This window comes from Nyctereutes procyonoides, unplaced genomic scaffold (assembly GCF_905146905.1).
Source record: "Nyctereutes procyonoides isolate TBG_1078 unplaced genomic scaffold, NYPRO_anot_genome, whole genome shotgun sequence".
Taxonomy (NCBI): Eukaryota; Metazoa; Chordata; class Mammalia; order Carnivora; family Canidae; genus Nyctereutes; species Nyctereutes procyonoides.
This window is the reverse complement of record NW_026575126.1, coordinates 34,410,124-34,422,287: the sequence shown is the minus strand read 5'-3', so window position 1 is coordinate 34,422,287 and position 12,164 is coordinate 34,410,124. Positions and strand designations below refer to the sequence as shown.

The 12,164-nt window shown below is 44.3% G+C and overlaps 1 protein-coding gene across 1 annotated transcript in view; it reads left to right on the top strand.

The window, feature by feature from the left end:
* Nucleotides 1-7,767: 7,767 nt before the first annotated feature.
* Nucleotides 7,768-12,164, top strand: part of SLC25A24 (solute carrier family 25 member 24) — a 46,531-nt gene continuing 42,134 nt past the window's right edge. The window contains exon 1 of the mRNA XM_055340853.1: nt 7,768-7,992. Coding sequence (XP_055196828.1) covers nt 7,810-7,992 — 183 coding nt within the window. The 5' untranslated portion in view covers nt 7,768-7,809. The remainder of the gene's footprint in view (nt 7,993-12,164) is intronic.

Here is a 12,164-nt window from a genome sequence, read left to right as displayed (position 1 = left end):
TGCTCAGGCGGGCTGTGATGACAGGGCTGTGATGACTGAGCTGGGTGTGTTTGGTTTCTTCTCTCTACCCCTTCCACCCCCAACGGAGGACTCCTCTTTCTCTAGCCTGTGAGCCCCATAAGAGTCACAATAGACTGGAAAGGAGAGCAAAGGGCCAGGAGGCGGGTTCTTATGTGACTAACGTACTGATAGGAGCCACCCTGAGATCTTTCTCTAATGGGGAGGCTCCCCACCCCACCCGGCACTAGGAATCTGCCTTCTATAGTTTCTTGTTGGGTGTCATGCACTCTCCCAGGCTGGTTACTTATGTTTCCTTCTTCCATCTCCACACAACTGATGGTGCCTCCACCTACCTCTCTTTCCTGATGAAGTTTATCTCTGAATTCAGACAGCCCTTCAGCCCTTTCAGACAGGACCCGAGACAGCACAGCTGTTCCCTGTGGCAGCGCCTTGCACAGCCCACATCTGGTACACAGAAACATTCATACGTCTTTGTTTCAACAGACTGTGTAGCTTGCCTAAGGCAGCAGCTCCTTTTTCACTTTACTGTGAGAGTAGTTAGCAGACATTCTGTAACCATAATCAGGTACCAGTCCACCACGTCCATCACAGTCCACTGGGCCTCAAAACTCGTGAGACTCATGTCAAATTTCTAGGTCATCCCCCTGAAGCTCCTTGCTCTAAGCTGACATGAGGGGTGCAGATCCAGCCCCCTAGGTGGAAGGTGGGGGTTAAAAAGGGGGGGGGGTGTTCAGCACTGCAGCAGCTCTCTCCAAACATCCTCTTCTAATCCAACCCCTTTGACCCTCAGTATGGGTGACGCATTCAAGGTCACAAAACTGACTTCCCGCCACCACTTCCTTGGGAAATTCTGCATTATGGTCTTGTGTACCATTTTGGAATAGGTTATCTGTTGCCTCAGTATCTTAATCTAAACTTCTATTTAACTGCCTGTTAATTCTGCATTACTTTATATAAAATTTATGTCCCTGTAGGTTGCTTATGAACTTAGCTTTTGTTAATTGAATTTCATCTTACCATTGACTTTAATAATAATTTCTGAGATGCTTTATTGCTTTTATCTGACTTGTTTTCAAGTGGAACTCACTTTTGGACATTTGACAAGTTAGATAAAATCTGACACACTGAAACCCAAGTAAGTTAGATTTAATAAAGCAAATCTATCTGTACGTCTACATCCTCTTCCTGGAAATGCCCTCCTCCCCTTTCCTTTTATCTGGACTCACTGGGAGCTGCAGCACATTGACATAATCCTGGGCCCATGGATTGCTCCAGTGGTGAGCACCTAAACTCCTGAGGAGTCCCTGGTGAAGATCTGGAGAACTTAGAACCAGAAAGAGTGTTGAGAAAGGCTCTCTCTGGTGCCTGAGGGAGCATGACATAAAATCGAGGGCTTTCGACCATGTCTGGAAAACTGATGTGTGCTGTGGGAGAAGATGGAAGCAGGAGCACAGATGGGAACAGAGACACGAGAGAGAGAATCTCTTTTTTTTTTTTAAGATTTTATTTATTCATGAGAATACACAGAGAGGAGAGAGAGAGAGAGAGGCAGAGACACAGGCAGAGGGAAAAGCAGGCTCCATGCAGGGAGCCCGATGTGGGACTCCATCTCAGGTCTCCAGGATCAGGCCCTGGGCTGAAGGCGGCGCTAAAGCGCTGAGCCACCCGGGCTGCCTGAGAGAGAGAATCTTGAGGATATTCCAGTTCATGGCTCTTGTCTCACCCACGTCCCGATGCAGTCCTCCTTTTGCATAAGGTAAAACAGATTTCTGGCATTTGGGCTTTCCAAACGCTAGCTCCTTTTTTTTTTTTTTTCAAAGATGTCATGTATTTATTAATGAGAGACACAGAGAGAGGCAGAGACCCAGGCAGAGGGAGAAGCAGGCTCCCTATGGGGAGTCCGACGGGGACTGGATGCCAGGACCCGGGATCACACCCTGAGCCAAAGGCAGATGCTCAACCACTGAGCCACCCAGGGCCCCCCAAATACTATCTCCTGATAGCCTACTAAGGTCTCTTAAAATTTTTTTTTTGAAAACAGAAAATATAAAAATTAGGTTTTAATTTGACTACAAATTTACTGCATACACACACAGGTAATATCCTGCCTTATACAGAGTCAACATCCAGAAGACGTTTGAAACTATGTAGACATTAAAAGGGAGGGTTAATTAAAATCGACAACAAGAACAAGAACCAGTACTATAGCGACTTTTAAAAGTAGCATACTTTGGCCATAGAAGGTTTCAGGTGTCACAAAAAGAACTTTAACTGGGCAGCCTGGGGGAGCTCAGCAGTTTAGCGCTGCCTTTGGGCCCAGGGCCTGATCCTGGAGACCCAGGATCGAGTCCCATGTCAGGTTCCCTGCATGGAGCCTGCTTCTCCCTCTGCCTGGGTCTCTGCCTCTCTCTCTCTCTCTCTCTCTCTCTCTCTCTCTCTGTCTCTCATGAATAAATAAGTAAAATCTTTTTTTTTTTTTAAGAGCTTTAACCATCTCATGGTGTCGTTTGTAGCACAAAGTTATGTTATCTACTTCAGGGCTTAAATAGATAACTGAGTCACTGAGGAATCATTCACAGGGGTTATAAAGTTCCCGATTCCAGAAGAACCTTTGACTTAGTTACCGACAGAAGCGTGCCGATGTGATGCGTTGTTTTGGCAATATATAAAATAACTTTCAAAGATGAATATATTAATTTCTTCTGTTGATCTACTTTAATTTTGTTAGAGTGCACAGTGAATGAATATGGACAGAGAATATTTTATAAGTGGAAAAATGCTGTTACATCCGTTTAAAATGATTTTAGTTTGTATCTTTTGTGAGTATAGTTTAGGGATCCATAACTCTGTTGATGGCTAAGAAATAAAAAGACCCACTCACCTTCCTTCTTTCTTTCCATCCTCCTGCCTGAGCTCCCTCCCAGCCTCTAGTGGGCACCCGCCACCTTCATCTTAGGTTACAGCGCCCTCTACTGACGTGTTGGCACCATCACGGTAGTGGCTGCTTTTCCTTCAGAACACCGCTTTGAAAGTGTACAAAAGAGACAAACTTTCTGCAAATTGAATTGCTCTCAAACCCCTTGAGACTTATTACAAGCATCCAGGTACAGTGACATTACTACAAAGAAACAAGTGATGGTGAGTTTGAAGACATCACAAAGACATAGACAAACTTTCATGTCTAAGACCTTTAAAATTTGAATATAAGTAGCACAAAGGCATGAAAGAAAAAACAGCAAGAACTTCCGTTTTAAAAATGAGTGATGAACACCTTAAAATGGGAAAAGAGGCATTAGAAATTTCTCTCTGCACAGCATAACTTTAAAAATGAATGTAGAGGGGGATCCCTGGGTGGCTCAGCGGTTGAGTCTGGGGGTGATCTTGGGGTCCCAGGATCGAGTCCCACGTCGGGCTCCCTGCATGCAGCCTGCTTCTCCCTCTGCCTGGGTCTCTGTCTCTCATGAATAAATAAATAAAATCTTTAAAAAAATGAATGTAGAGGAGCCATTTAAAAATTGTCTTACAGATTCTTAATTTTATTGTTATTCATACAACCCAAACTTCTTGTAGCTATAAAACCCTGGAGGCAAGATTAAGTTATGTCTTGTCTCCTCTGACTAAATTGTATGCTCCATGGGAACAAAGACCCCTTCATATTTCCAGATCCAAAAATATTGAAAGCATGCATTCACATCAATACCACTAATTCGAATGTAACACTAGAGTTCATAGTAGCATTCCCCTCTGCATATTTGTAACTCATTTCTCTGAGAGCAAGAAGCCTACTTCTCTTTATCCTTGATACATTTATTTATCGGCTCAAGCCCCCTGTATGTAACCAGCCTCCCAGCCCAGTAGGCTGCTGCCCTGCTTGGCCATCCCCTTTCTCTGAGCTTTGACCCATCCGGGTCCTTGAAACAGTTCCTCAAGCCTGTTTCAAGGCTTTTGGCTGGTGATGAAGGAAGGAGGGGGATGGAAGGGAGGGTGGGGAGAGAGATGGATGTAGGCTTGACAGGCAAAAATAGCAGTATAGAATATTGATCCAATTTTCCTAATTATTGATTCTTCAATAAATGTGCAACTTTTTTCATTTTAAATCTATCAGGCTTCAGAACATAATTTATATAAATTTTCACAAACTGAAGACATTTTAACACAGTCTGACAAAATTACTTACAAAGTGGTGAGGTATGTGGTTTTGAAGCCAGTTTGAACTTGACATAACTGTTTTGAAATGGGAAGTATTTACATGATTTAGTAATAATGACAAACTTTTAGTAATTAAGTGCCATCTTTTAATGATTGAGCTGTCTGCATTTACTTTTGGAGGGGTTGGGGTACTGGATAGGCTGAGCAAGAGACAGAATTCACCTTGTCATCTGGAAATCGGTCTCCTAAATGACTTGGAAAGTCTGAATATTCACTTAGCTTAATATGATAGAGTCAAAACTTAAAATGATTATCATCTTTCTAAAGACTACTAGGATATTCGAGTTTAAAATTCATTGTATTATAAAACTATCTTTCCAGTGATGGTGATGCCTTTATATTGAGCCAGTCGAATTCTCTTACATACCCCACTTTGTAATTGCTTAACTTTGAGGCAGCAGTGACTAGGATTTTGACATAGAGTTGGTCCTTTTGGAGAGACCGAGACTTGATCTTATTAGCACCGTACAATAACTACATGGTTCAGTAACCAAAAACGGTAAACTTGTTTACCAGCTAAAACTATGAACGTCTAGAATGATCATTCAAGTGGATTCTTTCTAACTATAAGGTATTCAAAGCGGGTGCTCAAAGAGGCCTTTGAAGACAAAAATAGGTGAAATTGATAAAGTTTGAAGGCTGTCTCAACAGAAGATGGTAGTACTTAAGAAAGACAGGAACTGGGGAAAATAAGGGTGCCTTGGTGGCTCGGTTGAGCATCTGCCTTCAGCTCAGGTCGTGATCTTGGGGTCCTGGGATCGAGTCCCATATCGGGCTCCCTGCAGGGAGCCTGCTTCTCCCTCTGCCTAGGTCTCTGCTTCTCTCTATGTGTCCCTCATGAATAAAATCTTTAAAAAAAGAAAAAAGAAAAAGAAAAGAAACTGGGAAAAATAGAGGCAAGCTGAGTTGGGCTGAACCCTCAACTTCTGTCCTGACCACAGAAATGAATTGGGTTAAGGAAACCTAAGTGAGTTCGGGGTTTCTCCTCTTGACCTCCGCAGGAACCACTGGTCTTTGGGAATTATTAATAGAATTGGGTAGGGATGTCCTCTCTCATGCAGATGTTTAAACGTCTATGTAAAGTTTTATTCTCTCATGCAGGAAGTTGCTATTGTTGATTTTACCTTTATTCAGTATGGTAAAAATGTTTTCTTAATCTGTTGTGGGCAGATACTGTTATAAAATACAGTAAAAATGATTTATTAGAAAGTTGAAATTAAAAAGACAATCTGTAAGCTAGTATTAGACTCAACAAACATAAAAGTACTCCATCAAAACTCCAATAAAGTTTCTAAATGCTTCCTCTTAATGTCTGATTTAGGTCATTGTGAACAGGTAACAGCTTGCAAACTGGCACAAGTGTACAAACCATACTTCGAGTGGTATTACTTTATACCAGCAGAGCATCTCAGACTTTAATGTAGCAAAGGATCACCCAAGGCTCTTGCATTAAGTGCAGCTCTGGGGTGGTCCTGAGACTATTTCCTAAGAAGCTCCCAAATGATACCGATGGTGCTGGTCTGCAACCATAGCTTTGAGTAACACATCGTAAACATCATAAACGGTTTTGATTTTTACAGTGATTTTTTAAAAAGATTTTATTTCTTTATTCATGAGAGACACAGAGAGAGAGGCAGAGACATAGGCAGAGGGAGAAGCAGGCTCCTTTCCAGAGCCTGATGTAGGAGGGACTCAATCCCAGGACCCCAGGACCACGACCTGAGCGGAAAGCAGACGCTCAACCACTGAGCCATCCAGGTGCCCTTACAGTGAATCCTTATTCTATTTTACTCACGTTTAAGTCAGGTAGGTACTAATTAAAGTCACATTTATTGAGGTCTGATTTCCACAGAGTAAAATTAAACATTAAATAATTATAATTAAATAATTAAAATTAGTGTACAGTGCTGTTCATTTTAACAAAGTCACACAGTTGTATAACCACCAGCATAATAAAAACCTAAACAGTTTCATCACCCCCCAAAGCTCCCTTATGCTCTTACATGTAGTCAACACCTCCCACCTCGCAGCCCCTGGCAACCGTGGGTCTGGTTTCTGTCCCTATACTTTTGCCTTTTCCAAAATGCCAGGTAGTGTATTGTATAGTAGTTTATTCCTTTTTATCACTAAGTAGTGTTCCATTGTATAAAAGCGACTCAGGCTGCGTTTTTGTGTGAACATAAATTTTCTCAGTCAAAACTTTGACAGGCAATTCCTGTAATGACTACAAGAAAAAAAGCATTCAAGTCTTGGAGGACTGTTTCAAGCAGCCTCTCTCCGAGTACAGAGCATCCGCAGTGGAGGTTAAAAGGGATTTTTAAGGACAGATAGAAACTTTGAAGGCTTTTCCAAAGGAAGAGGGTAATCCTTAGCAAGACTGGAAATCGGAAGTAATATAAAGAAGTAAGTTGGTCTCATAGTGATTTAACTAAACAGGCAATCCTCATACAACATACAACTGTGTTATGGGGCCGATATTCATACTCTGATTTTACTGATGAGGGAGGTTACATACAATGGTCTCGACCCGGAGCAAAAACTTGGAAAACAGGAAGAAAAACTTTTGAGATTCAATTCAAATTTGAAATTGAAATTGAAATTATTGAAGCCTAGTGCTAAAAATTTGGCTCTAGGTTTGGGCATTTTGTCTGTCCAGGCAATACATGGGTGCCTATCTTCAGATTTGAAAAACCAGCTCTCAGTTACGCTACGGATCAGAACCCGGGCACCTCCTACTTCCCAAGTTCCGTGGTAGGAGGTGAGCCCCAGGCCTCGCAGCTGCGCTCTTCCTGAGAGGGGCCGGAGGCTTCCCTGCCGAGCGCTTTTGGCAAATGCTCCCTGAGATTTATCAGGGTTCGGATCATACGAAGCTGTAGAGCAAAGGGGATCCCTGGTTTTACCACCCCCTGCCTGGATGAACCTTGATCCAAAGAGCCTTGAGTTTCTCCGTCTTTTGCCCCCAGCTCTACTGAGGTATAAGTGAAGTATAATGCCTAGTGGTTTTAGGTGTTCCTTTTTTTTTTTTTTTTTAATTGCTTTCAGATTTAACTCCTCTGCTTCTTCCAGCAGAATTCCCACCCCAGGTGCAAACACCCAACTTCCTCATTTTTGTCAGTGGACACCAGGCCCAGAGATGCGGTACCCCTGGAGCCACGGGAGGCAGTGGGGGCGCCGCCGTGCCGGGGCCTGCGCGGGGGACGCCCCCGGGCGCTCGGGGGGGGGGAGGGGAGGGGCTCGCGGCCGGGACCCGGGCTTCGCAGCGCCCTCGCCTCCAGCTCCTTCCCCGGGGCCCGCTCCCCTCCCCCCTCCCCGGGGGCGGGCGCCGCGCAGGCTCCTCCCGAGACGGGCGCGGCCACTCCCTGCGCCGGCCGGGCGGGGCCGGGGGTCGGCTCCTGCGCCCTCGCCGCCCGCGGACGACGCGCGGGGCCTCGTCTCCCTCCCCCGGGCCGCGCGGGCCCTCGCCTCCCCCGCGGGCCGCTCCGGTCCTCGCCTCCCCCCCGGTCCTCCCCCCTCCCCGCCTCCCCCTCCCCTCTCCCCGCCGCGCCCCCCCCCCCCGGGCCGGGCCCCCGCGCCCCGACCATGCTCGGCCGCTTGCGGGGCTCGGTGGCGCCCACGGCGGCCTGCCAGGACGCGGAGCGGCGGACGCGCTACGAGGCCCTGTTCCAGCAGCTGGACCACAACCGGGACGGCGTGGTGGACGTGGGCGAGCTGCAGGAGGGGCTGCGGAGCCTGGGCATCCCCCTGGGCCGCGAGGCCGAGGAGGTGGGGCGCGGGCGCGGCGGGGAGGCGGGGGGCGCGGCGGGGAGGCGGGGGGCGCGGCGGGGGGCGCGGCGGGGGGGGGGGGCGGCCGGGGACCGTGGGCGGGCCCCGCGCCGCTCCCCGGCCGAACCCGGCGCCGCAGCCCCGCCTGCCGCGGTCTTTCCGGGGGGAATTCGTGCACGAGCGCCGTGGCCCGCTGAGACCACAGTACTTTTGGTCTGAATGCATCCGGGGCCCTTGTTGCAAAATGTGATCACAAAGAATTTTTTTTTTTTTTTAACTCTCAGCTTTTGCCAATACTTAATCAAACTTCTGTTTGGTTCTGGCCTCGTTGCTGTCGGACTCCCGCGGGCCCGGGGTCCTGTAGGAGGCTCGCACTCTGCATCCCTTAGAGGCCGCCCGGTCTGGTGCTGCAGAACTTTGGAGACCCAGTCGCCTGTCTCCTCCGCGGCCTGTCAAGAGAGGCAACAGCCCGTGGCTTAAGACCTTCTTAATGTCCTGAGCAATTGATCTGAAGGGTTGGCCTGTCGCTGAGCTGCAGTTTCAACTTCTCTGAGTCATTTTAATTGTCCCTGAAGTTCAGCGCCTCTAGCAGGGTGGAGATACTTGGAACCTCTCCAACCCTTCTGAAACGTCAGAGGACATTCCCTAGTCCAAGAGGGAAGGGGATTAAACTCCAAGAGCCAGCAACTGTTTCACTGTTCTATTTTAAGCTACTCGTTCGATGTCTTTAGTAGTTCCAGGTTCCTTTAGTTTATTTACTGTTTCTTATTGAATCAGATTTAGTTAAGTTACAATTTTTAGAAAACTGTTTATTTATCCAAGGTTCGTAATATTCACTTATGATTTTTAAAAAGTTCGACTATATGCGTAGTGATATACTCTATTTCATTTGATATCGAGCTCCACCCTTACCCCCTTTCAATCTTGCCAAAGATTTGTCTATTTTATTTATACTTTGAAAGAACCAACTTTTGGTCCTTTTTTTAAAAAAAGATTTTGTGTATTCATGAGAGACACACACAGAGAGAGGCAGACTCAGGCAGAGGGAGAAGCAGGCTTCCCCATGGGGAGGGGAGCCCGATGTGGGGACTCGATCCCAGGATCACGACCTGAGCCAAAGGCAGATAGATGCTCAACCACTGAGCCACCCAGGCGTCCCTTACTTCTGGTACTTTTTGTTGATGGTCTCTTTTTAATTTTTTTCTCATTATGTTTGTGTATTTCCTTCTACTTTCTTTGGGTTTACTCATTTGCTCTCTAATTTTTTAGTTGAATGCCTGATTCCTTAGTTTTGAGCTCCAGTATCCCTTTACTCACTTCTTTAGCCACATCCCACAAGTTTGTATTTTATTTACTTCCAAGTATTTTCTAATTTCCAATGTGATTTCATCTTTGATCCATGATTTATTTAAATGTGTGCTTTTCAGTTTCCAAAGACATACTTTTTTCAGTTTTCTGAAAATATGAATAAGATAGATAAGCCTCTGGCAAGTTTGATTAATAAAATATGAGCTCAAAAACAGGAATAAAAAATGTGTTTGGTTCTCCAGAATTTATATGTGAACAAATTATAAAGTTCTATAAAATCATGTGTATGCATAGAATAGGATAGCATGTATTTATCACAATCATATATATTTTATTTATTTTTCCTTAAAATATTTTATTTATTTATTCATGACGGACCCAGAGAGAGAGAGAGAGAGAGAGAGAGAGAAAGAGAGAGAAGCAGAGACACAGGCAGAGGGAGAAGCAGACTCCATGCAGGAAGCCTGATGTGGGACTCGACCCCGATCGAGGGATCCACTCCAGGATCATGCCCCAGGCTGAAGGTGGCACTAAACCGCTGAGCCACCAGGACTGCCCACAGTCATATATATTTTATGCATAAGCATATGTACTCATATATAATATCACTCCTTGTGCTTATATTAGATCTTATTAACTAATCCCAGGATTCTTTTGACTGGTACCTTCTTCAATAAAAGGTTAGTAAAGGCTACTTATGGATGGTGGGAGTTACATTTTTACTTTTTTCTTCACAATTGTTGTATTATTTCAACTTTTAAAAATAATTATATGTTGTTATTGTTAGGGGGGAAAAGAGGCTTTTATTTTTGTTTTGTTTTCATAAACATCACCTCCTCTGAGATAAGCCTTTCCAGACCACCCTCTCTAAGAGTTGATCACACCCTACTACCTGTAGGTCCTTGGTCTCACATGTCACTACTGTTATAATTTTTAAAAGGTATTATTTTTAGTTATCCACTGTACCCCCCACTGAGACCAAGCATCTCAAAGATGAGGGTCACATCTTAGTCATCTAGGCAGAGTAATGCACGCAGACTTAGGACTGTGATTTGAAACAGCCTAAATAAGGAAGTGGCTTGTGTGAGGAAAATTACAGTAAAAAAAGATAAAAATTTAATTGTAAAGTAGTTGTTAGTGCTTCTATTTTTATCATGTATAGGACAAGATGACCAAAAAATCTTCCTATTGGAAGATATCAAGAAATGCTGTATAAAATAAGATAAACAGTTTTTTAAAATGAAGACTTTTTTAAGAGCAGTAAGTTTGAGAGGATGTTACAGAGATTTCCCATATATCATCTGCCCTTGCGTATCACATGTACAGTCTCCCCCATTGTCAGCCTCACTCAACAGAATGGTCCTTTTTTTTTTTAAACCAAGGGTGAACCTACATTGACACATCATTATCACCCAAAGCCCATAGCTTACCTGAGGGTTCACTCTTGATGTTGTACATTCTTCAGGTTTGGACAGATGTGTAATGACACATATCCATCATACAGAAGATTTTCACTGCCCTAAAAATCCCATGCTCTGCCTATTGACCCTTGCCCCTCAACTGCTGATTTTTTTATTGGCTCCATAGTTTTGCCAGGTAAACATCTTTTTACCTGCATAAGAAAATAAGAAAAAGCCAATCAAACTGTCTGGGTTTAAATCTTAGTTCTGCTACTTACTAGTTAACTCTGGACAATTTTCTTTTTCTTTTTTTAATTGAAGTATGGTTGACACACGGTGTTACATTAATTTCAGGTGTACAACATAGTGATTCGACAGCTCTATGGGTTCTGCTGTGCTCACCACAAATATAGATTATGACCTGTCCTCATACAGCGCTCCTACAATGCTATCAGCTGTCTTCCCTGTGCTGTGCCTTTCATCCCCATGACTTACTTACTCCACAACTGGAAGCCTCTACCTCCCACTCCCCTTCATCCATTTTGCCAGTATCCCCACCCTTCTCTGGGTTTTCTCTGAGTTTTCTTCATCTCTCTAGGTCCAATTTCCTCAACTGTGACAGAGGCAACACTAGTACCTATCTTAGAGGGTTATTGTGAAGAATAAATGAATTAAAATATGTAAAGTACTTAGAAAAATGCCTGGTACCTAATAAGCAATCAATTAACCGTTAATTACTGTTAATTACATCACTACCGAAAGAGGGCAAAGACTCCCTCTATGATTGTGGATTTGCCAACTTTTGTTTATAATTGTGTCAATTTCCCCTTTTATATATATATATATATATATATATATATATATATATATTTTAAATATATTTTATTTATTTATTCATGAGAGACACAGAGAGAGGCAGAGAGAGAAGCAGGCTCCATGCCTGGAGCCCCACGTGGGACTCAACCCCAGGTCTCCAGGATCACGCCCTGGGCTGAAGGCGGCACTAAACGGCTGAGCCACCTGGGCTGCCCTCCCCTTTTATATTTTAAAACGAGACTATATAGTGGACTCTACTACTGATGTATTCAAATGTAGCATTTGAGTATCCTCCTGGTGAAACAATCCTTTTAACAATATACTTTTTTTGCTATCCTTATAGCTTAGTTTTCAAATTCCTGAATTACTACCAGAGTGTTGCCCTCAGTTATTTCCCAGGTCACCACTGGGAAATTGCCAGCACTGGGCTCCCATCTTGTGTAAGACATTATTCTTGCCTCATACTCAGGTCTCTGCCAGTTGGGTGGTGAGTGAGCCAGTTTCCAAATCCATGTTACCACCTCTGGTGTTGGACTACTCTTGGTATTGTCAGTTCTAGTCTTCTGAGGAGCAGAAACCAAGATGGGATTGGGTGTGCAAAAGGTTCATTGGGAGAAATGCTTGTGATGGGTAAGAGAAAGGAGAAAA